Below are 27076 nucleotides of genomic sequence, written 5' to 3' on the forward strand. Positions count from 1 at the left end.
CGACTGTCACATGACCTTCTGCTGCCTTCCCAACTCTCCAGTGGATAACAGAGGATAACAACAAACATGTCCTACTTGAAATCTGACATTTAATTTCCATATCAACAGTGTACATATCGTTTACAAACTCTTCTGCTCACACAAAGACAGCTTGTTACTGCAGAATGGAAATGATCGTGTGTTGACCCAGTCCACGAAGAGATGTGTGTTCAATGACAACCCATCAGCAAGTATTAGTTACACAGAAATGAGGAGAATTAAACCAGGGTGATGCTTCTGTACATCTGGACAGGCTTCTCAGCATCTAGGTGGCCAGATACGACCTTGAAAATGTATTTTTTGGCTACATTGGTTTCTTCGGAGAGAGGCGATGCAGGGAGGAGGACGGCTGGGCACGCATGCTCCGTGTGACGTCAGACTGGTTTATAGTCCCTGGAGTTGTAATAGAACAGATCTTAAAAAGAATATACAAAAAAACAAAAACAAAAAAAAAAAAAAACAAGCGAGCCGGTCTTCTCTGTGTTCCTCACCATGATTCTTCACCATACCATGGAAAAGAAGAAAGATGACCACAGTGAGTGTTAAAATGCATTTAAAAAAGTGATAGATAAACATAACGCCTTGTTTTGGTAGCTTCTTTAACACACAGAACTCATCAGATCTAGAACTCTGCTGCTTTAGGTAAACAGAATCGAGTCGTACTGCTTCGATGTCATTGTTCTTCGTTACTGGCACTCGGGGGTCGGCTCCGGATCTGACTCCGTAACTGCTCGATCAGTTCAGGGTTCTGCTGCTGCATTTGCTGTGCAAACTGCTGACCACTGTACAGATCAAACACATGCTTCATTAATATAAAACCTTTAAGCGTACGTGAACAGTGTAGCATGTTAGGTCAGAAGAGAAGAGCTGTGTGAAACCTTACGCTTGAATAAGTCCTGATATGTCATTTGGAGGCCCTGTGGGTGGCGCTGCGGTGTTTCCCATTGGCCCATAAGATCCAGACATCATCCCTGACACACTGAAGAGATTAAACATTGCACAAATAAGCATATAACAACGTTGTACTGTATTCCAGCACCACTTTACTGAAATCTCTCCTGATCATGTGACTCAGTCTGAAAAGATAAAAACACTCACAGCTGTTGTACTTGTGGGTTATTCATCAGATTAGAAGCCTGAAAACAAAGAAATGAGTCAGTAACTTTATTAGCCTGCTTCAAACAGCTGATTTATTTACACTACATGGTCAAAAGTATGTGGACACCTGACCCTCACACCTGTATCTGGTTCATCCACAAAAAGCTCCCTCCAAGTCTAAAGCACAAGATTGTGTAGATTTTGTATGATGTCATGATAGGATGACAATGCCGCTGTGCACAAAGCAAGCACAATGAAGACAAACCTCCTGCACAGAAGCCTGACCTTCAATCCCCACAAAGACAATTCAAATCTCAGACTTTCAAAATGCACAATGCAGGAACTAAATCTGCACTGGGAGATTTTATGAGCAGGTGTCCACATATATATGACCATACAGTGTAGTTCTCTTTACAGATAAACACCCACCATGCTCATGAACCCGGGATTACTGAGCAGACCCGCCAGGTCAACGCCTCCCGTTCCACCTGTCTGCAGAAGAGAAAAAAAACATGGTGAATCCCGCAGTTCCTTTTCTGATCCCCAGGAGGAGACTGTAACTTGGTTCTGTGCATCAGTGAACTTACTGGACTTGGAGTTTCTTTCATTTTCTGCTCAGCAATTTTTAAATTTGATTTGTACGTATCGTTCTCGGGGTCCAGTTCCAGAGCTTTCTTGTAGTAGCCTACAGCCTCGGTGTGCTTGTTCAGACTCGACAGGGCCAGTCTGATTACGAGAAGAAAACGTAACAGGTCATATTGCATGAACATCAGTTCTATTAACTGCATTAAATAAATCATATAAAAACAGAGTAAACAACTGGGGAAGGTTGAAGATTACATTTGTTTTGATTTCTGTAAAGGAAAATAATGACTTCAGTGCGCTGGAATACAGTCTCCTAACTCTGATGCTTACACGCTGAGCGCCGCCTGTAATGGAGTTTTGTGGGTGTTTGTAAATGTGTTATACCAGGAACTGGTTTATCAACATGAGCATGTGAGGAGAAGGAAAATCAGTACTACTGAAACATCTATTAATCCAGCATGAATTATTCCTTATGTTCGGATCACAAAAATACTCCCAACTGAACGACTTTTGCATTTGGGATTCAATTCATTCCCATACGGTTATAATAGAGTAATGTTTGTTACAGAACCGTTACTAAGCGTATACATCTTCTGCTCATAACCAACACTGACAAATATACAGAGACACTGAGACTCAGGGGACAGCATGCCAACATCCAAACATCTCAAATACTCCCACACATCAATCTGAGAAGGAAGATCCAGTCTCTAATCCTCTAAACACTAGTGTTATTATCAGAGGAAAGTCAGCCAGGCTCGATCCACATCAATCACAGCTTCAGTGTAGGTGGAACACACAGGGAACAGAGAACAGGAGGGGAACCAGTGTGGCTATAAATCATTAGAAGTGTGTGATAAAGGTAAGTGTTGTAATAACACACAGCATGAATTACACAGTACACGGAGCTGAAAAGAGGAACGATTCGTGTTTCCCTGTATGACAACAAGCAAATTAAAAAATAACTCATGTGACCAAGCACTTATATAATATACATTCTAATTTATACTCTATATCTCACCCCATCCGTCCATACGCTTTACTGTAGTTGGGATCGATTCCGATGGCACACTCACAGTCCTGAACCGCTCCAGCGTAGTTCCCCAGTTTACTGTAGGCAGCGGCTCTACAGAGAGCACAGAACCAGCACAGGGCTTTACATACACAACACAACAACACAACCACCTTCACACTGTTCCCGGGATGAAGAATATTGACGTGTTACCTGTTACAAAAGTAAACTGCGTTGTGAGGATTAATCTGAATGGCTTTTGAGTAGAATTCCACTGCGGCACTAAAGTTCTCCACCTTCATTTGTTCATTACCTGGATTAAATACGTTATTAATAATCAGAACATCACTACCACTGGATCACACACATCACTCTTTATATTTTGATATTATGTAATGCGTTAATGCCGTATTTAGTTCAGTACCGCAGTTTAAAAAGAAAACTGGTGCATGTACATACCGTCACTTTTCAGCTGCTCTGCCTCCGCCAGCTGATCCTCTGTAGGAGAACTATTATCTGAGGTGACTTTAACCTGAGGCGTATCTGTTACCTGCAACATCACACACATTCACACACACCTCATCCAATCAATTAACTTTACTCTAAATCTGATTTGTAACACAACGCTGCAAAAAGAACACTAGACGTTATCCAGCCAGATGTTTGTGGACACCTGATTATCTCACACATGTGCTTGTTCAGGACACATTACTCAGATTCAGATTTTGGAGCTGTGTGGAACCCCCCCTTTAACCCCAAAAGCATTAGTGTAGCATTAGCATGTGTGTGTGTGATGGTCAGGAGTCCACAGATGTTCAGACACAGACTGTGTGTGTGTGTGTGTGTGTGTGTGTGTGTGTGTTTTACCTTAACAGTTGCTGCTGCGAATAATTCCGGCAAAGTCTCAGAAACTGCTAAAGTCTGGTCCTCAGATGAGACACTGAACGCAGTCTCCAGACACTGGATGGCAACTAGAGAGCAGATCCAAGAGCCATTACACATCAGTGTTATAACCATAATGTGCGATCTGAACATGGCTCAGTGTGTACCTTCTAAACTTTCTTGAGCATCTGATGACAAGCCCCCAGATGTCAGCTGGTCGTGGAGGAAGTGTATAATGGAGAACGCAAGACGCTTCGTATCAGTCATTGTCGGTTGGAGGTAAGGACCTCTCCAGGTACTGATGAGGAAAACTGAAAGACAGGTGAAGAGACTGCACTCAGAAAATAAAGTATAACAATAAAGTTGTGATTATAAACTGCTGATTCAGGGAATAGTGTAGCAGATCTGAATCATGACCAGCAGTGACCTCACTGTTCCTGGACATCTGATCAGTCTGGTCTTGCTCAACAGGTTCAGCACCTGGATCAGGGATCATCTCTCCCTGCAGCTTTACACAACACCAACCACCCAAACGGCAATCTTACTGATTAGACACGGGGTTTTAATGCAGATTTAATAATAATAACAATAATTATAATAAACCATTTCTCCTCCACACTGATACACACTTCACCTCTGACCTGCATGATCTCATCCTTTACAACTGGAAACAACCACAGCCAGATAACTACTACATAACACAGCAAATCCTGATGAATACACGTTTAGCGTGTGTGTGTGTGTGTGTGTCTGTGCTTATGCTTAACAATCATAATCATCTCTCTTCCTGTCACCCTCCTCTCTCTCTCTCTCTCTCTCTGTCGAATAAACACACCCTGAGGTTGCTGTGATCAGCGTTCCAGTCCTTTTCTTCTCTTCAGATCTGCCTGCTTCATCACAGCGTCCTACCTCTGGATGGAATGCTTCTTATTTGAAGGCCACTCTGTGTAAGGATGGTTCCACATCTACAGTCTGAAGATCCATGAAGCCACTGAACAACTCAAGAACTTTGAGGATGGATTTGGACTGTATTTAATATCACCAGTGCTCAGAACCACGTGTTGCATGAACAGTTCTGGATTTAAGCAGCTGTTACTACACACCTCAATAATGGAGCTGAAATAAATAAACATACAGTGATGAGGTTCTGTTTTGTGTCTGGTTCCTCTCAAGGTTCCTTCCTCAGGGAGCGTTTCCTTCACAGTCATCACTCGCTCACTCATTAGGAACAAACTTATGGGCACAAAACTTAGACATTCCTTTATACAAGCTTATAACCGCTCCATCTGTGTAGCTGCTTAGAGACAATGTTCTCTGTAAAACGCGCTCTACAAGTAAAAATCTACTGAACTGAATGAAGCAGCAGCTGAGCGCCAGTGAACAGAACATTCTAGTAAACTCGGTTAGTCAGAGTGCAGTGTGACCCAATACACTGCCGGGACTCTGCACCAGATCTCACTCTCTCTCTCTCACACACACACACACACACACAGAGAGAGAGAGAGAGAGAGAGAGGTAGAAAAATCTACTATTATCTCAGATAAACCGGATCAGATAAACCCTGTTAGCGGGGTGAGATTAGCAAACTCCGCCACAGCAGCAGCTTCTCCACCGAGGGTTAGCATTCATGACTAGCCGGCTAGCTGCCTTCACACCGCGGCGGCAGCAAGAAATTAAACACTTTATAAAACTCAGAGGTGGGAAAGGGGATAAAAAGCTCCGTATTGCGGAATATTTACGGATTAATCCCCCCCCCGGGCGGAGCCACACGGCGCCCTGGAGGCCCTGACACGGTACTCACTCTGTGACGCTGCACCTGATCCTCTCCGCTGATCTGCTCCGGACTCTACTGCGCGAGCTAGCCCAGCCGCACGTAGCCCCGCCCCCTCCGCAGGGATACGTCATCACGCTCGGCGAAACCACAGCGCGGCAGGATATCGACACCTGCTGGTCCGGAGTGAGAAGTTCATAAATACTTGAAGGCTAGCAAGGGAGGCTTTATTATAATTCAACCCAATTTACAGTGCAGTACACAGTGAAACAAAGTGTGTGTGTGTGTGTGTGTGTGTGTGTGTGTGTGTGTGTGTGTGTGTGTGTGTGTTTCAGTCCAGTCCCTTCATGTTGAGAACTCTGATGGCTAACATCATAAATACTGTACATCAAATTCTCTCTCTTTAAATAAAAGAGATTAAAAGTGTGTAGAATCCTGACCATCAACATCATGGGCTTCTTCGACAGACTCCACTCCTCTGGGAGGGTTTTCTATTAGACTTTAGATCATGTATAAGATCAGACACTGATCACTCTGTGATCCAGTTCACCTCAAGTGGGTTCATCCACTGACCACTAATATATTGAATATAAACATATTTCTAATAGTTTTCTATATTTTTAATTGTATTAATTCTAATATTTTTTGGTGGTCTTTTGAATTCAAACCTCAGGACAAAGAATGGTTATAAACCTTTATAGCTCGTTATAAGTTCAAGTGGACGCAACATTTTATTATACCGCATTTGAAAACGTTCGAAAAAATTGTGTTCCTTGTGTGCCAGCTTTGTGGAAACAGTATGAAGAAGAACCACATATGTCAGGAAAGCTCAGGTGTCCCAATACTTTTGGCAATGTATGTATGACAGTACCAAAGCGGATCAACAGGGGGCGCCAGAGGTCACGTATTCTCACTGAGTCTAACTGACGGAATATAGACACGTTTAATCTTAAATAAAAATTGTAAATGCAAAACGCCGTGATATATTAAAGAATCAAAAATAAATCAATAAAGCTATATCTATAATTAAATAATATATGTAAATCAATACAATAAAAAAAACCATAACATACACACAGAAGTATTTACAACAAATACATGCAGAAATCACAAACACATGAATCCATCTATAGATGAGTATAATTTCTCATGTATTTATTTATTGGTTTGTTTTCCCATTTTGCATTCCGCCATGTTCATTAGGTAGGTGTGACTATGGTTCTGAGGGCGTGCCAAATCTCAGACTGACCAATAGGAATGCGCTCACCCTCTATCACTTTGTGATTGATATCTGTACAGGCTAATCAGAGAGCATGAACAGGCAGTGGGCGGGGTTTCGCCTCTGTATTGAGCCCACGCGGAGGTACCCGGTGGTGGTGAAGCCTGTACCCGGTGAGAGAAATGGCTCCAACAGGTCAGAACTCCGGCCGTGGGCGCTCGCGCGCGCGTGTGTGTGTGTGTCTGAGTGTGGCGTGTAAAACACCCGGTGTGGGTCAGTGATGTGGGAATCGCCGCGATCGCAGCTGATTAAGTAGGCCGGTGTGTGTGTCAGCGCTCCGGTTATCTCTCACCTGCTACCCGGTTAGCCAGATGCTAGTTAGCTTAGCACAGGATCTGTACCACACTGGTGCCGGTAGAGACTCCGGTACCGGGGTTTATTCATCGAGTTTAATTATATTTATTATATTTACTCACTTCACAACGTCGAGATCGAATATAATGTATTCTTTTTCAGTAAACATGATTTATAGCCGCGCAGCTTCGTTCCTTCTGAGGGACACAAGAGCGCCATGACACACCGTTTACTGCGGCTTTACCGGGGGCAGAGGGTCTACAGGGGACAGGGGGTCTACCGGGGGCAGAGGGTCTACAGGGGACAGGGGTCTACTGGGGCAGAGGGTCTACAGGGGACAGGGGTCTACTGGGGCAGGGGTCTACAGGGGACAGGGGTCTACTGGGGCAGAGGGTCTACAGGGGACAGGGGGTCTACTGGGGCAGGGGGTCTACAGTCCCAGTTACCAATTTTATTGGGTTTGTATGTAAAATACTCTCATCATCATGAAATCAGACTCGACAGTCTTACTGAAGGTGAGCGTCTGGACTACAGGTATGGTGAAGTACATTGTAAAGCCTGTCGTGATGTGTGTGTGTGTGTGTGTGTGTGTGTGTGTGTGTGTGTTTGTGTTGCTCCTGTGTTATTACAGCGGTTTATAACACACATATAAACCCGACTCCTGAACACAACTCGTAAGCGCTGACTGTAAATGCAGGAACGTTTAATGGTTTTATTGGATCTCCAGGTGATCTTTCACCGCGTCAGTGTTTGTTGATCCGTGTGCTGTAATAGTTTTGTGCTGCTGAACACTGAAGTGATGTGGTGCTGCAGGTGAGGTGGTGTTTGCTGGAGGTGAGCGAGTCTGTGCGGAGAATCGCCTGCGCTGGGATTTTAAACCTGATCAGATTCAGCAGCTTACAGATGAACTCATTGCGAAGACTAAGAAGGTGTACGACAGCGTCGGGGCTCTGGAGCTGGCAGAGGTCAGCTATGAGAACACGCTGAAGGCCCTGGCTGATGTTGAGGTGGAGTACACAGGTAATCATTCTGCTTTTCTTCTCCTATAAATAAACAGCTGACTCCAGAGGAGAGCGGTGCACAGCAGCGTAACTATTCAGCACTTTTTACATAAAGAGCTGCTGAACAGGAGGATGAGCAGAGACACTGCACACTTTAAATCGAAACTACACGTCCCTGTTTACTTTTTAATGGATAATTCATTCCTCTCAACCATGGCAGCAATTATGAGTAAATAGATAATGTTAAATAAATAAATATTATTAACCTATGAACATTCACCTGTTTTTTTATCCCCAAGCTATAAATAAATATGTTCTGATTTAATGTTGTTGTTTTTTATCTTCTGCACCAATAAACACCATCCATGATGTACCAGATTTCCTTTAAAAGATGTTTGATGAGATATTGAGCGTCTCAGCGCAGCTCTGAGATCAGTGTGTAACACACACCGGACGTCCTGCATGTTTCTGCTTCTCTTTTCAGTCCAGAGGAACATGTTGGATTTCCCTCAGCACGTGTCTGCCTGTAAGGACGTGCGCACGGCCAGCACCGAGGCCGACAAGAAGCTCTCGGAGTTCGACGTAGAGATGAGCATGAGGGAGGACGTGTACCAGAGGATCGTTGCTCTTCAGGTTGGTTCTCTGAAGCTCTGCTGCTGTAAGTGTGTGGACAGGGACGACGATGATAAAACCTTCAGAAGATAATTAAGATGGAGAAAAAAAAAAACATTCTTAAATCCTTATTTAGTATTTTTGTGCAGAATACAGTCGAGTAGCTCTCAGGCTCATGTTGCAGTTTCTTCTCACATGTGGTTCCTCTGTTATTACAGAAAAGCAGTTTCCATTGCTAACACTGGAGACTCCTTCCATTACTGTTAAACATCTTACAGAAAATCTTCTGAAACCATGGGGTGTACTAACTTTTCTGCCTGACGAATTTCACTTCCATTTTCTCAGGAGAAACTCCAGGATGGAAGTCTGACCCCCGAGGCGAAGCGGTACATGGAGAGACTGATCATGCTGGGGAAGAGAAATGGACTCCATCTTCCCAAGGAGACACAAGAGGTCCGATATCACAGCATCACTCATCCCCTAAACACGTTACTCTCCATTTAAACGCGTGGTAAACCAAATCCAGCGTAGTGAATATGTAGCCTAAAGGGATCATATTTCCTGTAACAGGAGATCAAGAAGATCAAGAAGAAGCTGAGCACTCTGTGTATTGATTTCAACAAGCATCTGAACGAGGACACCACTCACCTGTGCTTCACCCGGGAGGAGCTCGGTGTGTACACCGCTCACTGCTAACGCTAACGCTGCTGCTAACGCTAACGCTGCTGCTAACGCTAACGCTTCTGCTAACGCTCTGTGAGCTTCTAACGTGTGCTGTCTTTATCTTAGGTGGCCTTCCTGAAGATTTCCTCAACTCCTTAGATAAGGACGAGACGGGGAAGCTTAAACTCACCCTCAAATACCCTCATTATTTCCCCACCATGAAGAAATGCTACGTCCCAGAGACGCGCAGGAAACTGGAGCAAGCTTTTAATTCCCGCTGTAAAGAGGTCAGTGTTTACAAACAGTCTGAAACTCCACGTGTAAAAGATGAACGAAGGAGGAAAGTGATCAACAAACCTGAAGAACAATGTTCACATCTAAAACCCCGGAAACTGCTTCTGATGATGAAACACTGGCAGCAGTGGAGCAGAGCCCAGGCTTCTTCTCATTCCCTGAAGTTCTTCATTCTAAGTCTGATCAGATCTCAGATGTTCTACTGAAGCTTTTGAATCTTATCCTGGATCTTATTGATCTTAAAGCTTCTTCACGTGTTTATAAGTGAACTGCATTGATAAACTGATCATCAGAAGTTTCACAGAACAACAGAAGTAAAATGTCAGTAGTTTAATATGTGTTTGTTTACTGGCAGGAGAACTCCGTTATCCTGAAAGAGCTGGTGGAGTTACGCTCTCAGAAGAGCGCTCTGCTGGGCTTCAGCACTCACGCTGACTTCGTGCTGGAAATGAACATGTCCAAAGCTGCCAAGAAGGTTGCTACGTTCCTCGGTAGGGCAGCAGAGTTAATGTGGAGATGTGATTATATTTCTGGCTTCCTCAGTTCTTTAAACTCTCAGTTTCCTCTAGAATTTACTTTTCATATCGATTCTTGCTCTTGTTTACGTTCCTCTGGGTGTGTTCTGAAGTTTTAACTGTGTCCATCAGAGGAGCTGGGCCGTAAGCTGAAGCCGCTGGGTGAGGAGGAGCGGGCGGTCATGATGAAGCTGAAGGAGAAGGAGTGTGAGAAGAGGAATTTACCCTTCAGTAATGAGCTTCACGCCTGGGACATGCGCTTCTACATGACCCAAGTGGAGGAGATGCAATATGCCGTGGACCAGAACCAGCTGAAAGAGTATTTCCCCATGGAGGTGGTGACCCGTGGGCTTCTCGACATCTACCAGGAACTGCTGAACCTCTCCTTCCAGCAGGTGGAGGGCGCCCCCGTGTGGCACGATGATGTCACTCTGTACTGCGTTAAAGACCGCACATCTGGCCAGGTGGTGGGGCAGTTCTACCTGGACCTTTTCCCCAGGTACTGAGCGAATAGATAAATCTATACACTGCATTGCCAAAAGTTTGTGGACACCTGGTCATGAGAATGTTATGTGCTTTTTGAGCATCGCATTCCACACGTTCCACTAGATCTTGGAGTGTGCTGATGGACATTTGTGTTTATCAGCAACGACAGCGTTAGTAAAGTCAGGTACTGATGTAGGTGATGTGAGAAGGCCTGGGGTGCAGTCAGCGTTCACATTCATCCAAACAGTCGAGATCAGCGCTCTATAGCAGGCCACTCAAGAGCTTCCTCACCACACTATAGTTTAGGTTTGGTTTCCAAGTTCAAGTGAACGCACACTTTTATTATACCGCATCTTAGGCGTCTGATACATTTGTGTGCCTCCAACTTTGTGGTAACAGTTCTGAGAAGATCCACTTATGGCAGGAAAGGTCAGGTGTCCCAATACTTTTGGTGATATAGTGTAATAAATGAATGGACCCTGCACATTCTCACACTGTTACTCTCACCGTTTCTTCTGTTATTCAGAACCATACTCGATTCTTTAGAAGCTAAAGTGAAATATCATCTTGTTCCTTTGTTTCTCAGAGAGGGGAAGTATGGCCACGCCGCCTGCTTCGGCCTGCAGCCCGGTTGTCTGCTTCCTGATGGCACTAGACAGATGGCTGTGGCTGCCATGGTGGCCAACTTCAGCAAACCCACAGCTGATGCTCCGTCCCTGCTGCAGCACGATGAGGTGGAGACCTACTTCCACGAGTTTGGACATGTCATGCACCAGCTCTGTGCACAGGTCTGAGTTTAATCTCTGCCCTTATTATTATTATTATTATTATTATTATTATTATTATTATAATTATAATAATAATTATTATTATAATTATTATTATTATTATTATTATTATAATTATAATTATTATTATTATTATTATTATAATTATTATTATTATTATTATTATTATTCTTCACTCAATAAAATGCGTTGCTTTTGTGTTCCTCCAGTCGGAGTTTGCCATGTTCAGCGGAACTCATGTGGAACGGGATTTTGTGGAGGCTCCTTCTCAGATGCTGGAGAACTGGGTTTGGGAAAAAGAACCATTACAGCGAATGTCCAAGCATTACAAGACTGGCAGTCCAATCCCAGAGGAACTTCTGGAGAAACTGATCAAGTCCAGGCTGGCAAACGCCGGTAATAACCAAAGACCCTCCCCCCCGCCCCGCTCTGAACTTGTGCTCGCTTTTTCTGTATTTTCACGTTTTCACCACGACCATGTTACCTTTATAAATCACAGAAAGACAAACTATCTAAAGTTCTCTGTATCTCTCGAGGTTTGTTTAACCTGAGGCAGATAGTGCTAGCTAAAGTGGACCAAGCTCTTCACACCAGAACAGGAGTGGATCCAGCAGAGGAGTATAGCAAGCTGTGTCAGGAAGTCCTGGGAATTCCAGCCACAGCAGGTGAAGCTTTCAAGCTTTTAAACAGTAAAAAGTTCCTTTTGACTTTTTTCCCTGAAAGACTGGACCACATTGAAGCACCAGATTAAATCATGGCCTGTTTCTCTCCAGGAACGAACATGCCGGCCACGTTTGGTCATCTCGCAGGTGGATACGATGCTCAGTATTACGGTTATCTCTGGAGTGAGGTCTTCTCCATGGACATGTTCTACGCCCGCTTTAAGCAGGAAGGCATCATGAACCCTGAGGTCAGTGAAACTCAGTATGATTATACAGAGCTGTGAATCAATCATCAACATGAATAGTGACCCATTGGCTCGTGTCCTGCAGGTGGGTCTGGACTACAGGAATTGCATTCTCAAGCCTGGAGGTTCAGAAGATGCGAGCGACATGCTGAAGAAGTTCTTGGGAAGAGAACCCAAGCAAGATGCATTCCTCCTGAGCAAAGGATTGTCTGTGGAGATGGATCCAGACACACCTTGTGCTTGTTGATGAGCTGCAGTAATGTGGAAACATCAGTACACACAGGCGTTACAGACTGATTTACTTCATATCACTTCTATCATCACACACTAGCTCACGCCGTTATCGCTTTCTGAGATAAAAACCTCACTAATCTATTTTTGAGTAAAGATACAGAGACCAAAAAGCCTCAGGTTCCTCACATGCTCCTCATTAAACAAACCTCACGCCTGGAAATGTGTTGCTGTAATAAAAAGATAATAAACAGCAGATATGCAGTACTGCATGTTCTCATGAAGTTTATTAGCCAGTGCTGGGATTCAGTGGGATTTCAGTTGAGTGTTATGATCAAATCAAATAAATAGATTGTTTCCTGCTTTTATTTGCACTTTTAATGAATTACATCTACAATCAATCAGATCTGCCAGGTCACTTGTTGGGGTTCTGACTTTCATCTTTATATTTGACCATCTGATGGATCCAGACGTGACGATAAACTGATTTCCTTTTTTGTTGGCTAATAAATAAACGCTCATTCTGTATGCCTGTGGACAGTCTGTTCATCTGTCCACCCTTGTGTCCGTCTCAGACTGCTGGGAGTGTGACCTACATGAAATTATTATCCTAATGAGCAGAAGAATTTGCTGATCTGAACTCATTAGATCACAGCAGGTCAAAAAGTCTGGAAAAAAAATCCATCAGCTTCCATCCTATTTAAAGTGAACACCTGCTATTGAGTTCTCCATTAATGAAAAGCTGCTCTAATTTCCTCCAATCATCTCCTTTCCATCTCCTCTCCTGCCATGTGCAGTCACACTTTAGATTAAATCCAAATAGATTTAATTCACTGTGTTGTTATAATCAGACGTCTGTAAATGGATTATGGAGTCATTTTGGTGCAGATGATTTCATGTTCGGTGTTAAAAATTACACGCTCGTTTTCAACATGATACACAACGTCCTTAAAAACAAGTGATGGCTTCCCTCAGGACCACAACCTTCTGAGGTCTTCTTCACATGGCTGCACATAGGCTACACATGGTTACAGTTAATTGCTGCTGAGGGGGTTCTGGAGTCTGATGGAGCAGATGGGTGCCTTCTTCATTACTTCTTCTTGTGCTGTTAAATTCATTAATGTCACAGGATTTAATGGTCCACAGCATCGTTTTCAGAAGCTTCAGCAAAAACAGAAATGTTACATGGTACAGAATGAAATAAAAGCTTCGTAATGAACTGTGATGTACAGGTCTGAAAAGAAATGTCTGACTGAAGCAGTGTGTACACACACACACACACACACACACACACACACACTTCCTGAGCAGCATCAGGTCATTTTTCAGGTGTCTGGGGTGAAAATGCTACAGTTTGTGTTTGATTGGTGTTTAGAATATTGAACCTACAGCCAGTAATGAAGTAGAACAGCAGCTGCTGCCTCTCTCCAGGGTCCCATCACCAAGCCAGAGAGACACAGTAAACAAAGCTTCCACCTGACACACCTGATCTCTGTGGATAAAATGACGAAGAGTGTAGAGCACAAACACCTGTTGATGAGCACTTTTCAGTAATCAGACTGTAATCAGACCGTAATCCAGGGCATACGGAGTCTCCTGTAGTGTCCTGCAGCTTGATGTTCAGGTCTCAGGGTTAGATTTCGTGATGTGAAGAACGCAGCAGTGTTGAAATGAAGTTCTACTCCAAGCAGCTAATGGACTGAAGGCAGAGGAGGTGTAGAGGAGGCATAGCGGAGGTGTAGAAGAGGCATAGCGGAGGTGTAAAGGAGGTGCACACCGAGGGATGGAGGTGGTGGAGCTGAGGGAGGTTCTGGGAGTCGAAACCCTGCGTGGACGTGACACAGAAACTCCGGAGCCTTTGTCCAACGTGGTGCGAGTGTTCATCAGCTCAGCAGTCTCAGGTTTTAATAATGAACTCTTTTTTTTATCTTTTTACAAAGAAATTTAAATAATTTACTGCTTTTATAATGTATTTATGAATTTATTGCTTAATCTTTGCATACTACAATAAATCAATAATATAAAAACTAATCAGAATTATTTACTTTTCATTCTGTTATTTGTCACAATAATAAATATTGTGTTGCAGGTTTTGGTTTTCTTTCTTTATCATGTTTGATTGTGTTGTTTTTTTCCTCTCTTGGTATGAGGTGTATGTAGAAAGATGATTTGTGTCAATATTACACTTTTCTCCTGGTCAGATTTTAACACTGAACGAAATGCCTTCTGGGAAAAAGTCTACCCTGATCTCCAGAGCTCCTGTCAGAGTCTCGGTCTGGTCTTTGAGGTCTGTAATATTGATATTGTAGATTCTATATTGAGTAACATGAGAACTGTGCTGTATGACTGAGTTCATCAGTACCAGAACACTGATGGTGATTTTCTGATCTGAACTGATTTCCTGAGTCTGAGATCGTCTAAGATCGTCTAAGAGTGAAAGTGTTTCTGTCTTTGTTCTTCTGTCATTTATTTCATGCTTTTTCACTGCAAATTCCCTTAAACCTTTCTATAAAATCTGATGATCCACATTGGATCAAATCCCTCAGTGTTTCAGTTGAACACATCTGATAATCTTTTATAGAAACTTGATTAAAATCACAAATTTGCTTAATATTGAAAAAAAATGGTAAATACTTTTCACTTTCCAAACTGTTCCCATCGTGTTCTCTGAAGCGGAGTGAGAACTTCTTTATTGATCTTTTTACCAGGCTGTGGATCTCCGGTGGGGTTTGTGGAATTCCATCACTGTTGATCACCAAACAACGGAGCTGTGCCTTCAGGAGATACAGTCATGTCAGAAAGTGTCACCAGGACTTAGTTTTATTGTGAGTTTTATAATGAAACTTCTGTTTATATCTTTATTGAGTAATTCTGGCTCCTGGTTACGGAGCAGCTGCGTTCCTGTTTGTGCTCTTTATTATCGCAGGCTTTGATTGGCAGTCAGTACGGACCCCGCCCCCTGCCACGCCTCATACCCGAGACTGAGTTTCAGTTACTGCTCTCTAAACTTTCTCAAGACCAAGAAGGCTTGAATGTATTGAAGAAATGGTTCTTCAAAGATGATAATGTGGTTCCTCCTCAATATGTCCTTCAGCCAATCACCACACACTTTCCTTATTACAACAATACTGCACCTGAGGCTGGAGCACAGCACGACGCTGATGTTTTGTCTTGGAATCTTACTGAAGCTCGGTTACTGCAGCTGTTATGCAATGCGGCACTGCGAGCCCAGAAGGATGGAGACTTCAGCGCAGAGCAGAAGCACAAGTACTTCAAGTCAAGTGAGAGAATGTTTTGTCAGTTTGTAGCTCAAACACTCGTGATTTCTCCACTCGTGTACACTGAGTGATTTTGCTTTGCTTGATGTCCACACAGTGACAGAATGGGAGATGGAGCAGAGTTTTCTCTCGACTCCAGAGCAAAGCAAGACTTCTCCGATCATCTTTATCAGAGAACTTCCTCATTTGAAGAAAGGTGAAAGCCATAAGCATGCTAAGTTCTTGGATGTCACAGCTGATGGTCTATTAGACACTGAAGCACAGGAACTATTGAGCAATCTGAAACAGCGCATCTCCAGTGTGTTTTCAGATCTTCTCACCTTCGAGCTGAGTAAAAATGCTCTGGATGTGAACCGTAAGGAGCACAAGGAGTATCTGGAAAAATTCTGTGAGCAGATTGTATGTCGCATAAAGGACAGGATCACCAAGCAAAGTTCTCCACCAACAAGTCCAGAGTGGCTGTGGATTCAACAGGAGCTTTTTCATCATGCAAAGCTGAGTAAAGAGAAGTATGGCACTTTTAATGGAAGAGATGGTCTACTGGCAAAGATCTCAATCTCGATGTGGGAGTCGACAAACATACAGCACGCACCACTCGTAGTCTACGGACCTCCAGAAGTTGGTAAGACCTCTCTGCTGTGTAAACTGGCCCGAGAGATGCAGACTGTTCTAGATCCACAAGCCGTAGTTGTTCTCCGGATGCTTGGAACATCTCCCAACAGCTCAGATGTAGACTCTGTCCTAAAGGGGATTTGTTTACAGGTTTGTGGAGCTATGGGACTGGCAAATCCCAGCCCACAGACTGCAAACACACACGAGAAACTGGTGAGGTTCTTCCATGCCTTGCTACAGAAAGTGTCTGAAAATGGAGAATCATTAGTTCTCATCCTGGACTCCTTGGACGACCTCTCACGGGCCAACAATGCTCATAAACTGCTCTGGATACCTAAAGAACTTCCTCCTAATGTACATTTGGTAGTGTCTGCACTACATGGAGGTACTCCTTTCAAAAGACTGAAAGCTCTAATTAGTGATGATCAGAGCTTCTACAGAGTAGAACCTCTGGATTGTGATCAAGAGCAGGACATCATTAATGCCTATCTGAATGCTGCTGGGAGAAGACTCACGTATGAGCAAAGAGATGCGATCACTGACAGCTTCCAGAAGAGTGGAAGCCTTTTGCATCTGAAGCTAATGGTGGACATGGCAAAGCAGTGGTCATCCTACACCTCTGTGTCTGAGCTTCACCTTGGCAGCTCGGTGCAGGAGACGATCTCATTGTTTCTCCAGACGCTGGAAAAAAAACATGGCGAGAAGCTCGTCTGCCACACGCTGGGTTACATCACCTTAGCAAGGTTAGTCATTAACAGAATTCGAGGCGAGTTGCGTCTTAGTTAAATCTTTAATAAAAAAAACCATGGCTGTGTTTTTACAGACGTGGATTATCGGAGGCAGAAGTACGTGATATCTTGTCTGTAGATAATGATGTCCTGGCTGAGGTCTACCAGAGCAGACTTCCTCCGAGCCCTACACTCATACGCTTTCCTCCTCTTCTTTGGTCACGTCTCAGACACGACCTCAAAGATCACCTGCTGGAGCGTCAGGAAAATGGCATTATAGTGTTAACATTCTCCCAAAGGTAAGCTGGTGGATTTATGATTATGACTTTATATGAATCTAATTCAACACTATTTAACTTAAAATAAGCATCAGCTTCTTCAGGCAGTTTACAGACATTGTGAAGGCAAAGTATCTGTCCGTGGAGCGGCGAGTTCAAATGCACAGCATTCTGAGTGAATACTTCTCAGGTCAGTGGAGCCAAGGCCAGCTCAAACCCATACTCCTGTCATCACTGAACACGCAGCTGAATGCTGACAGAAAGGTAATCATCAGTGCGCTAATGTAAAACACACCAATCAAAACTGCAGTTAACTGTTCAGCACTTTGTTTTCTTAAGGTCCCTCATCAGCCCCTATGGTTTACTGAAGGAGTCGCCAACCTCAGGAAGCTTCAGGAACTTCCGTATCATCTCCTACATTCTGGGAAATGGGAGGAACTGCGTCACTCACTGCTAGGTTCGACCTGGTGACTGCTCAGATCTACGTAACAAGTCGTTTCTAGAACTTCACCTGTTGCGTGTGTTGCAGGAAATTTGGACTGGTTGTACTGTAAGACCCTCAGCTGTGGTGTAACCAGTGTCATTCAGGACCTTTCACTTTGTGCTGACATCACTGACTGTCCTGAGGTCCAGCTGATCAGAGACTGCTTTCTCCTGCTGAAGCCTACTCTAGACTTCATTGATGGACACACAGGTGAGTGTTGACCTGGTTTGTAGTGAAGGTTTTGTTCACTTAGGTGGGATCCATCAGAACCGTTTTTTTTTTAAAGATTCTGTAGAATAATGTCCTTATACTACTGAGTTTTTTATGTCATGATGTTATGCCTTAGATGATCTTAAATAATAGATTATATACAGTATATATCTTCAGGAAACCTGAGCTCATGATGTGTAGTGCAATGTGTAGATCTGAACTGCACGTCTGAGTGCTCAGTGCTCGCAGAAGTGAAGTGATCTCTCAGTGCCTGCTCTATACTCCTCTATACTTCTCATTATTTTCTTCATGGACAGTCAGCAAGGTCAGGACAGCTTCCACCGCACTCGTTATGAATAATTTGATTAGGTTACTTGTACTAAAGGATTACAACACTGACCAACCAAAGTACAACAAGCAGTTCAGTACAGTCTCACAGTATCGTGTGGTATGGCATGTCAGTATCAGAGCCAGTAAACGTATTGTTTTGAGTCATCAGTCATTCAAGTGAGAACCTACAGAGATTTAGTACACTTACTAACCTCAACTTGATCTTTTTATTAAGACTCACCCCTTCTGGTCACTGAGATCATGGCCAGACTTCAGGCTCTGGCACCGGTGTACCCGTCACTGATTGGGCCCTTGTGCTCGCAGTGTGACCGCTGGTTTGCTTCCTGTGCCGACCCTGTGCTGGTGCCCAGGAGTAACTTCTTACCATCTCCTGGAGGGCCTCTGATAAACACCATCAGTGCTTCTGCAAAAGGTATGTTACAGATAAAATGTGTTTTGATTTTAATGCAGATGATTGAGATTTTATGAGCAGTACGAGGTGGAAAAAAAAAGTTTGGAGACTCGCTCTATTTACAAGAAAGAAGTTTATTTATCTACATCTCCACACTATCACTATCAAAATAGTCCCCTTGCACAGCAATACAGCGTTCTTCTGGAAGTCTTCTTTTTAAAGCGTGTCAAGCACCTTCTGCGAGTCGCGCCAGATCTATGGTAACAAAACGGAGACCTTCGAGCTGGATCTACGTGTGAGGAGCTCGGTGACAGGGTGCACACGTGCTCAGAACAGCTCCAGTTGCACAGCTCCCAATGCACACAGGACGATGTCTTATGGTACACTGACTTATGACAGTCGGCGCTCCCTGTGACTGTGTGTGCAGCCCTGTGCTGCCATCTGTTGGTGTGTTGTAAAACTAGTCTCGAAACTTTTTGAGATCATCTCGTATACAGACGCAGTTTACTTCAGTAAATCTAAAGTATATCACTGGTGTAAAGAATGAGCTTTATAATATCAATAACTAATTATTATTTATGATCATTACTCACACTGACTGCTGTGTTTTCTCTCTGGTCTATAAAGGCATTACTGCAGTAGATCTTTATTTGGAGAAAGGGTTACTCCTGGCAGGGTCAGTGGATGGAGAGTTGATGGCATGGGACCTAAAGTGTCTTGAGCTGCTTCATATTTTTGAGGGACACACAGGTTAGCTTACTCATGTTCACACTATTTATAGATAAATCGAGATATGACCTTACGTGGCATTTCTACATGTTCGGTGTGCAGGTGCAGTGCAGACGGTGAAGTTTATAAATAAAGGTGACCACTGCTTATCTACTGGACTCGATGGCTCTATTAGGAAATGGAATCTTCTCACGGGAAAACAGCTCTACTGCATTCCTGCTGTGGTCTCGCTACAACCCTGGCCTACTGAGCAGATCCTGGTGCTGGAGCCTAAAGCGATGGTCCTGTCCAACACAGGAGGACAAGTACAGCGTTGTTCTATAGAGCTTACAACTTTTATACAGAGAACCTCGGTTTATCTGATAGAACGTTAAACTTTTCTCAATTAAACACATCAAATCTTTAATCGCTGTTGTGTACAGGTCAAGTCATGGAGCTTGGACACTGGAGAGCTTCTTTATGAAGTTGATGTGAAAGGAGAATGTTCTCTACTCAGTACACTGGGGGAGGAAGTGGCAGTCATGTCCAGTGAAGGCCAAATCTGGATCTTTGATTCAGACACTGGACTTGAAACATCCTCCTATAAGCTCAGCTGTTCTCAGGGTTTCACAGTATGCAGTGTGCTTTCACTCCACCGACATGGAAAACTCCTCATCACATCTCAGGAGTGTTCACTCAACATGGTAACATTACAGATTAGAACCTTTTCTTACTCAGCAGTACTTTGGATTTAAATAGAAGTAAATGTAATTCAGACACTGACAGGAAATACAGTGATGGAACTCAAAAGCATAAACTCTGTACAATTCAGTGTAATTTTGTTTTGGCACAAATATAAATATATAAATATCTGTCTTCTGTCCTCACGTTCCCATCTCACACATCCCTCTTATAGTGTGTGTAAATAAAAACATTTCACCTCCAGGCAGGATGTGTATGACTTTAATCTGCATATAATTGAAAATATCAACTATTAAATGGAAATATGGCAGTAAAAACAGTTCATATCCCGTGTAAATGTTCATCTCTAGGTCTCTGCCAGTGGTTCGCTCTCTGAGGTTGACCTTCCAGCACCTGCTTCATTCATGTGCACCTCAGAAGATGAAAACGTCCTCTTTGCAGGTAATTTTCATTATTTTGTTAAACACTGTACCCTGATTTCCACTGAGAACATGCTGAGAACTGTTATTAACCATCATTCTTCTGTACAAAGGCTGTGAGAGAACACTGGCTGTGCTTCACCTAAATCCAGACTCTGTCCACAAATCCCAGGAGCTCCAGCATGAAGCCACGGTTTTATCTGCAGTTTCTTACAGCCAAGGAAGCAAAGTCCTTACTGGATGTCAGGATCAAATCATACGGGTCAGTTTTACTCAGATGACGAAGATGGATTGTGGTGTTTATTTATCTGTATTTTAATGTTTTGACTAAGCGACTTAATGCTTTATTAAAGAACGCTGCACTCTAACATTCATCTGAGAAGATCTGATCAGATGTGAACGCTTGTTGATGTGAATTGAAGGTTTGGGGTTTAGTCACTGGACACCTCCTCGACTCCTTCAGTGGTATGGGATCTCCTGTTACCTCTGTCTCCATGTGCAACACTACGATCATCTCAGCCTCAACCAGGTCTGGTCACCTCAAACTGTGGCAGCTCGACTACAATCCTAAACACAAGAACCAGGCCTGTGTTCCTGCTAACTGCCCCAGGGTGGTGATCTCCAGAGACGGCAACACGGTACATTTCATCAGAGAAGAGGACCGAGCCAAGGTGTTCTCATGGAACTGCTCTGAAGGTGAACCACACTGATATTATTATATTAATAATTATAAAATGAACATTTCTGCGGTGTAAAACTTCTCACAGTGTGTCTCATCACTGCAGAGAGAAAGATCTACAGAAATATACCGAATAGTGCAAAATTCTTTTCTTCAGTTTTTATTAACTCTTACACATGCACATTATATCTGAAGAAGAAGAATTATTGGTGGATAAAACGAAGAGAAATGGAAATCTGTGCAGCTTTGGGCTAATTACTATTACACCATGTTAGCGCCTTCTAATACACCAGCTAAGCTAATTCATGCTAATTTAGCAAGTACATTATTCTGATAACTTAATGAAAACAGTGTTTTTGAATGTTCAGATTCATATTCAGCACACTGAGTGGGGAAATCAAATCATTTAACATTTGACTTGTTGTTTTCATGGCAGTAGCTCTCTCGCTAGCAGGCTAGTCACCGTGAGGGTCAAAACTACTAGCAACAAAATCTACATTTTAATTTCTAGCAGATTCACTTGACATTTATTACTCAGGGACTGGAGCTGTGAATAAACTTTAAAGTCTTTGGATGTTTTGATGTAACAGTGAGCAGAAGTGGACTTTTTTAACTGCCCTCATCTTTTTGTGATGTCACTTCATAAAAATCAAATGAAGACTAGTTTTTAGTCCTCAGGCATGTGGAAAGAAACCCTACAATTAAATTCAACAGACAAACTAATTAAATCCAATTAATTAGCACTTATTCCTCACCTGTGTCAATTTCTCCTCCACTTTTGTGCTGATTCTCAGCCCTGGAGTGATTTGAACGTCTGTTAAAAAAAACAATGTCTCCCCCTGGTGGTTTGGGGGTCTTATAGGCAAACGTAAGCAGAAATGGCCCTCATCATGACACATACTCATTTCTGTGTCTGTTTGTTTTTGCTTTTTAAGAACACACACATGTCGAACTGACACAACTTACCTGCTCCTCAGGTATGTCCTCCGATACAATGGACGTGTGCTCAGAGGTGTGTTGTATGGAACTGGCACAACAGAAGCAGCTTCTCTTCTGTGGCCTCTGCACTGGTACTGTACTCATCTACCCTCTAGCCTTCCCCCAAGAGACCCTGTGTCTTCCTCCTCCGGAGAGCCTGCCCACCGTACGCAGCATGGCCATCAGTCCCAGGGAAGATAAGATTGCTGTGGCCTACGAGGAAACCGTGAGCTTGTTCGAAATTACAGCAAGAGACAGCTTCCCCTGCGTGGAGGGCCCGATCCATAACTATTCGCTCTCCCTGCTTCACTCGTCAGTATCGGCCATGGCTCTGCTGCCCGACTGTAGACTCCTGTACGGCACTTTCGGAGGGGAGGTGGCGATCTATGACTTCAAGAGTGCCACAGCCATGGAGGTGGATCATCACGGAGCTGCTATCACCTGCATTGCACTGAGTAACTGGGATAAACACGCGCTGGTGGGATCTGAGGACTGCGTCCAGAAGCTCTGGAATTTGAGTCCTGTGCTTCTGGACCATACTATGGAGTATAAGGTGGTAAAGCGATTCCTAATCACGATACCTGCTTTAAGAATACTGCAGATCATTTACACGTTATATATGATGAACTGAGGGTTTTGCGTGTCTGTATCATTATACAGGGTTTCTACTTTGAAGGCATTCTGTGTGCGGCGTTCTCTGTAAACGATAAGTACGTGTTCACCGGCTCTCGAGACAAAACCGTTAAAGTCTGGGACGTGGCTACAGGTCAGTAATGTTGTGGTTTAGGGAAAGATTGATGAGTAAAGTCAGTTGTTAACAGTGTGAATGGGGCAATGACTTAAATCTAATTAGAAATATTATCATTATAATTTAAGTGCTGCTAATTAAGTACTAAGTACTGCAATTTATAATTTACAAGTGAATTACTGTAATTACTTTAAATATGCAATGTTTATAGGATGTACTATAAATACTTGTGCATATTAATGATTGTATAAACTGAAATATAATCCACTCCTGCTGGAGATTAAGGCTCGCTGTTTAAGGACAACTTTTTGCTGAGATTCGAACAAAAACCTGAAGTGTTTCTGAAGGGAACGAAAAAACAAATCATCTAATTTGCAGCACAGAGAATTTTTCCTCTTTTCACATTAAATGTCCCATCATGCATTGTGTTTCTTTTTCCTGCTATTTAATGATAAAGATTCAATAAAAAAGCACTTGAAAGGAGTCTGTACAGATTATATGACGTATACAGGATTGTTATATGGGTTTTTAGAGTATTGTTGCTGCTTTTATAACTAAATGATTAATAAAGTCATCTAAAGGAAGTTTGTTCCTGCTGTATGGTTTGTTACAGCGTACATGTGCATCATTTTATTTATAATATCTCCTTCATTTTCTAGGATCCCTTTTATACATCCAGTACGTTTATGCTGCAGTTATCAAGATTACACCCTACAAGGATGGGTTTGTAGCCATTTCACAGCACGGCGCTTACATCAAGGAGGGCTTCCACTGTCCAAACGCACCGACTCCGGACTACAACCCTCTCCGCAACTTCAGAGCTCACTATCGCGTTACTTCACGTGAGAAGAGTCTCGACGCTCCTCATTCTGTCATTACAGGATTACACAGTTACAATCCGGCTCAGTTTAACTTCATGGGCGTTCTCAAGACCAAACAGTCCAGCACGTGTGTCCTTCTGTGAGAAAGCAGCATTTATACGTTTGGCCATTAGTTAATTTTTTGCTGTCTTTCATTTCTATAGATATTACAGGCATATTATAAACAATAACCTGAGTATTAACATAGAGTTTTATTGATAACGTTTAAAAGCAGGATATCATCTGTGATCTTTTTCTTTTTACAAAATGAACATGAACATACATTTTAACACTACAATATGAACACTGTGTTTCAATATAAAAATCTACAATCAGGGTCTCGTTTAAACACACAGTTAATCACAGCATCTACTGCTCATCACATCTACAGACTCAGATCACAAGGTTCACATGAGAAAATATTCATATAAATGTGCTTTTCAGACATACTGTGTGTGTGTGTGTGTGTGTGTGTGTGTGTGTGTGTGTGTGTGTATATATATACAGATATTTCAGAATGGATTTGAGTGTAAAATAAATCACCTCTTTTTTGTTTTTTTACTTGCTTTTTTCTTCTCCTTTTCCTGGATTTGGTGGAGCTGAACAGCTGCTAATGAGATCATGCATATCTAAAAAAAAAAAAAAATCCAGATGCAGTGTAAATAAACAACCAATATTATCCTAATGTACCTGCAGTAGTGTATCACCTGTGTAACTCTCAAACCTTTTCAGAAAATCAGGGTTTTGTGCTGATGATATTTAATAATGTTCATATATAATCACATGTTTTAACAATCAGACTTTCTGTTGTGATGTTTGTTCTTAAAATCAACATCTTACTTTCTGTGTTTATGAATTATTTACTGATCTGAATAAAAATCTAAACCACCTCCAGCTATTAGAATGTCTGATACCTGGTTTTCTGTACATCTGTAAAGTGTAGAATCTGCTGCTGTTGTGAAAACACACAAGTCACTACAGGATTTCTCACTGTGACTGCACTGCCGTAAGGCATCCTATAATAATGTTTCAGTGTTCCTGATGACGGGAATGCACCTGAGTCAGATTCATAGCATTTCCACAGAAATATACACAATAAGAAGACGTCTCACCTCGAGGCACAGTAGACTGATACTGATTCCTCCAACCAGCAGCAGGTTCTGTTTCCCCCATAGCACGATCTTATTCAGGCAGCCGTGGATATAAATGCGCTCTTTGATCAAAGATTCTTCAATCCCCTGAGTTTTGTAGCCACACATGGTATTGAAGACGGTCTAGAAAGAAAACCGAACAACGTCTCCGAGTCACACAAGAATAAAACCGTCTGACATTGGAATGTATGAAGGTCTTCTTGTCTGCGATGTACTGAAGAAGACTTCAACATGATTTACATTTAAATAATTTATATCTGAGGCATTAAATAGATTATTAGATTAGATTCGATTTTGAGATGGTTTGGACATGTGCAGAGGAGAGACATGGGGTATATCAGTAGGAGAATGCTGAGGATGGAGACACCAGGAAGGAGGAAAAGAGGAAGACCAAGGAGGAGGTTTATGGATGTGGTGAGGGAAGACATGCAGGTAGGTGGTTTTAAAGAGGCAGATGTAGAGGACAGGGGGTATGGAGACGGATAATCCGCTGTGGCGCCCCCTAATGGGAGCAGCCGAAAGAAGAAGAAGATTAGATCAGATTAGATTAGATTCAACTTTATTGTTATTGCACAAGTTACGGTACAAGGCAGTGAAATACAGTTGCATGTTGGACTTCGGATCAGCTGCAACTGCTGGGCCCTTGAGCAAGGCCCTTAAACCTCAGCTGCTCAGGTGTATGAATGAGATAATTGTTGCTCTGAATTGTTGCTTTTCATGCACAAGAGAAAATATATTCAAGTTCAGGAAAGTTTTTAATTTTTACAAATGTTTATAATTATTGTAATAAGAGCAGGTAAACACTCCTACACACTGATGCTCAGAGAAAAGGTGTGTTGTGTATCCGGTGCATTACCTCATTCTGCAGTCGCACACAGCAGGAGAACGGAACACCACAAGCTTCCAGACTGGGATTAATCACAGAGCAGTTAAAATACATGTTCTGAGACCAGTCTGAGTAATAATTCACTCCACAACACAGGAACTGCAGGAGCATGAACACACATTCACCAGATTACATTACATTTATGGTCAGAAAAGTAATCTACATCCTGCACATCATACTGATTACATTTACTGATTATTCTTGACCTTTTTCTGCACAAAGTCAATCACATTCTCTAAATCCATGTCCTCTCGATATAATACAATGGCTTTCTTCATCAGGAGTTCTGTTCTCCTTAAAACCTGACGAGAGACAAATAAAAAGGATCTGATGATTAAAGGATCATTTCAAATCAAGCGATTTATTAATAAAAGCCGTACCAGGTCTGAGAAGAGAAAGCCCAAAACTGCAGCAGCAATTTGCAGGAACAGGATGATCATCAAAATCCCTAAAAACTGGAAATATTGTAAAAATAAATACATGTCAAATATGCAGAATATGAAATTTGCACAAAAAAACACAAGCTTGTATAATAATTAAATAAATCAGTGCACATGATTCTGTTATATTCATTATTCGAAACTCAGGTCATAATAAACAACACATTGTGGTATTAGTTTACAGCGTGTAAGACGTTGCTAATGGATCAGGCATGTCACAGCTTCTCACCATTTTCAGCAGAACGACACTGTCTCTCAGCGCTCCAAAACATCCCAGGAACGTGATGAAGAACGTGAGGGAACCTACAGTGAGCAGCAGGAGAGCTGGATCTGTGGTCAGAGTGTCCACCACATCTGTAAAGCAGGGTGGTTTTCTGTTAGCTTCATTCCAATCACACAATGTCCAGGTTTCAGGTAGAAGAAAAAATTCAGTACCGTTTTCTTTGGCTACTTTTGCATAGATGCCCACAGAGATCATTACACCACTGGCCACCTTCAGAAAAAGATTTATTTCACTTACAGTGTCTTCTGTATTACAGTTTTTTACACCGTGAAAATCATAAAAATGACTTACCCAGAATACGTAGCAGCATACAAACAGAAAGTACTTAGTAGCTTTGCAAGTCGTCATTACTGATATTTCCTTTTATCTCCTGGTTTGTTGTACGAAAAACAAAAGGAGATCCGAGTGTGGCTCCTCTTCAGTTCCGTGTTCC

At 42.6% G+C, this 27076-nt stretch overlaps 4 protein-coding genes and 1 long non-coding RNA gene across 7 annotated transcripts; 2 read left to right on the plus strand and 3 right to left on the minus strand.

Annotated features, from left to right (window-relative positions):
* Positions 1–69: 69 nt before the first annotated feature.
* On the minus strand, positions 70–5622 carry sgta (small glutamine rich tetratricopeptide repeat co-chaperone alpha). Of its 2 annotated transcripts, XM_046858317.1 has the most exons (13): positions 5418–5622; positions 3784–3927; positions 3602–3705; positions 3194–3284; positions 2948–3047; positions 2744–2848; positions 1725–1863; positions 1567–1629; positions 1138–1175; positions 923–1018; positions 703–821; positions 531–537; positions 70–432 (listed from the first exon to the last, which is right to left on the minus strand). In XM_046858317.1, exons 2-11 carry the CDS (start codon positions 3881–3883, stop codon positions 713–715), a joined length of 945 nt encoding a protein of 314 aa, XP_046714273.1. In that variant the 5' UTR covers positions 3884–3927; positions 5418–5622; the 3' UTR covers positions 70–432; positions 531–537; positions 703–712. The 2 variants fall into 2 exon arrangements, with proteins under 2 accessions (XP_046714273.1, XP_046714272.1); XM_046858316.1 differs by having other exon boundaries at positions 70–537; positions 5418–5620.
* A 1093-nt stretch (positions 5623–6715) lies between these two features.
* thop1 (thimet oligopeptidase 1) lies at positions 6716–12825 on the plus strand. Its single transcript, XM_046858296.1, has 13 exons — positions 6716–6801; positions 7774–7980; positions 8446–8594; positions 8919–9026; positions 9144–9246; positions 9363–9523; positions 9886–10021; positions 10178–10544; positions 11118–11319; positions 11529–11715; positions 11856–11984; positions 12093–12229; positions 12312–12825. The coding sequence occupies exons 1-13, from the start codon at positions 6789–6791 to the stop codon at positions 12471–12473; spliced, it is 2061 nt and encodes a 686-aa protein (XP_046714252.1). The 5' UTR covers positions 6716–6788; the 3' UTR covers positions 12474–12825.
* A 1234-nt stretch (positions 12826–14059) lies between these two features.
* On the plus strand, positions 14060–23994 carry nwd1 (NACHT and WD repeat domain containing 1). The gene is made up of 19 exons (XM_046858323.1): positions 14060–14358; positions 14659–14744; positions 15166–15282; positions 15384–15738; positions 15833–17090; positions 17171–17374; positions 17458–17617; positions 17693–17810; positions 17883–18047; positions 18613–18810; positions 19417–19539; positions 19621–19823; positions 19941–20201; positions 20550–20640; positions 20732–20880; positions 21041–21314; positions 22233–22828; positions 22936–23041; positions 23683–23994. Exons 1-19 carry the CDS (start codon positions 14241–14243, stop codon positions 23985–23987), a joined length of 4887 nt encoding a protein of 1628 aa, XP_046714279.1. The 5' UTR covers positions 14060–14240; the 3' UTR covers positions 23988–23994.
* On the minus strand, positions 17188–22248 carry LOC124391634. Of its 2 annotated transcripts, none has more exons than XR_006927016.1 (3): positions 22053–22248; positions 18619–18801; positions 17188–17324 (listed from the first exon to the last, which is right to left on the minus strand). It is a non-coding gene; the product is annotated as an uncharacterized LOC124391634 (long non-coding RNA). The 2 variants fall into 2 exon arrangements; XR_006927017.1 differs by having other exon boundaries at positions 17197–17327.
* Positions 23995–24067: 73 nt separating the features above from the next.
* Positions 24068–27076, minus strand: zgc:113223 (uncharacterized protein LOC541424 homolog). Its single transcript, XM_046858319.1, has 8 exons — positions 26935–27076; positions 26796–26853; positions 26590–26714; positions 26301–26375; positions 26127–26222; positions 25891–26019; positions 24996–25157; positions 24068–24512 (listed from the first exon to the last, which is right to left on the minus strand). Exons 1-8 carry the CDS (start codon positions 26989–26991, stop codon positions 24423–24425), a joined length of 792 nt encoding a protein of 263 aa, XP_046714275.1. The 5' UTR covers positions 26992–27076; the 3' UTR covers positions 24068–24422.

The sequence above is a fragment of the Silurus meridionalis genome, chromosome 9, assembly GCF_014805685.1.
Source record: "Silurus meridionalis isolate SWU-2019-XX chromosome 9, ASM1480568v1, whole genome shotgun sequence".
NCBI lineage: Eukaryota > Metazoa > Chordata > Actinopteri > Siluriformes > Siluridae > Silurus > Silurus meridionalis.

Bases quoted from the DNA above. Each gene is read 5' to 3' on its own strand.
- sgta (XM_046858317.1), bottom strand. From the start codon at position 3,883: ATGACTGATACGAAGCGTCTTGCGTTCTCCATTATACACTTCCTCCAC. The intron at 3,048-3,193 runs GTATGTACATGC...TATTTAATCCAG, and splicing joins AGAGCAGCTGAAAAGTGACG to GTAATGAACAAATGAAGGTG. The intron at 1,864-2,743 runs GTGAGATATAGA...TCTCGTAATCAG, and splicing joins AAAGCGTATGGACGGATGGG to ACTGGCCCTGTCGAGTCTGA.
- thop1 (XM_046858296.1), top strand. The intron at 7,981-8,445 runs GTAATCATTCTG...TTCTCTTTTCAG, and splicing joins TGTTGAGGTGGAGTACACAG to TCCAGAGGAACATGTTGGAT. The intron at 9,524-9,885 runs GTCAGTGTTTAC...GTTTACTGGCAG, and splicing joins TTAATTCCCGCTGTAAAGAG to GAGAACTCCGTTATCCTGAA.
- nwd1 (XM_046858323.1), top strand. From the start codon at position 14,241: ATGGAGGTGGTGGAGCTGAGGGAGGTTCTGGGAGTCGAAACCCTGCGT. The intron at 17,618-17,692 runs GTAATCATCAGT...TGTTTTCTTAAG, and splicing joins AGCTGAATGCTGACAGAAAG to GTCCCTCATCAGCCCCTATG. The intron at 18,048-18,612 runs GTGAGTGTTGAC...CTTTTTATTAAG, and splicing joins CTTCATTGATGGACACACAG to ACTCACCCCTTCTGGTCACT.
- zgc:113223 (XM_046858319.1), bottom strand. From the start codon at position 26,991: ATGACGACTTGCAAAGCTACTAAGTACTTTCTGTTTGTATGCTGCTAC. The intron at 26,715-26,795 runs GTACTGAATTTT...CCTGCTTTACAG, and splicing joins AAAAGTAGCCAAAGAAAACG to ATGTGGTGGACACTCTGACC. The intron at 26,020-26,126 runs GTCAAGAATAAT...ATGCTCCTGCAG, and splicing joins TTGACTTTGTGCAGAAAAAG to TTCCTGTGTTGTGGAGTGAA.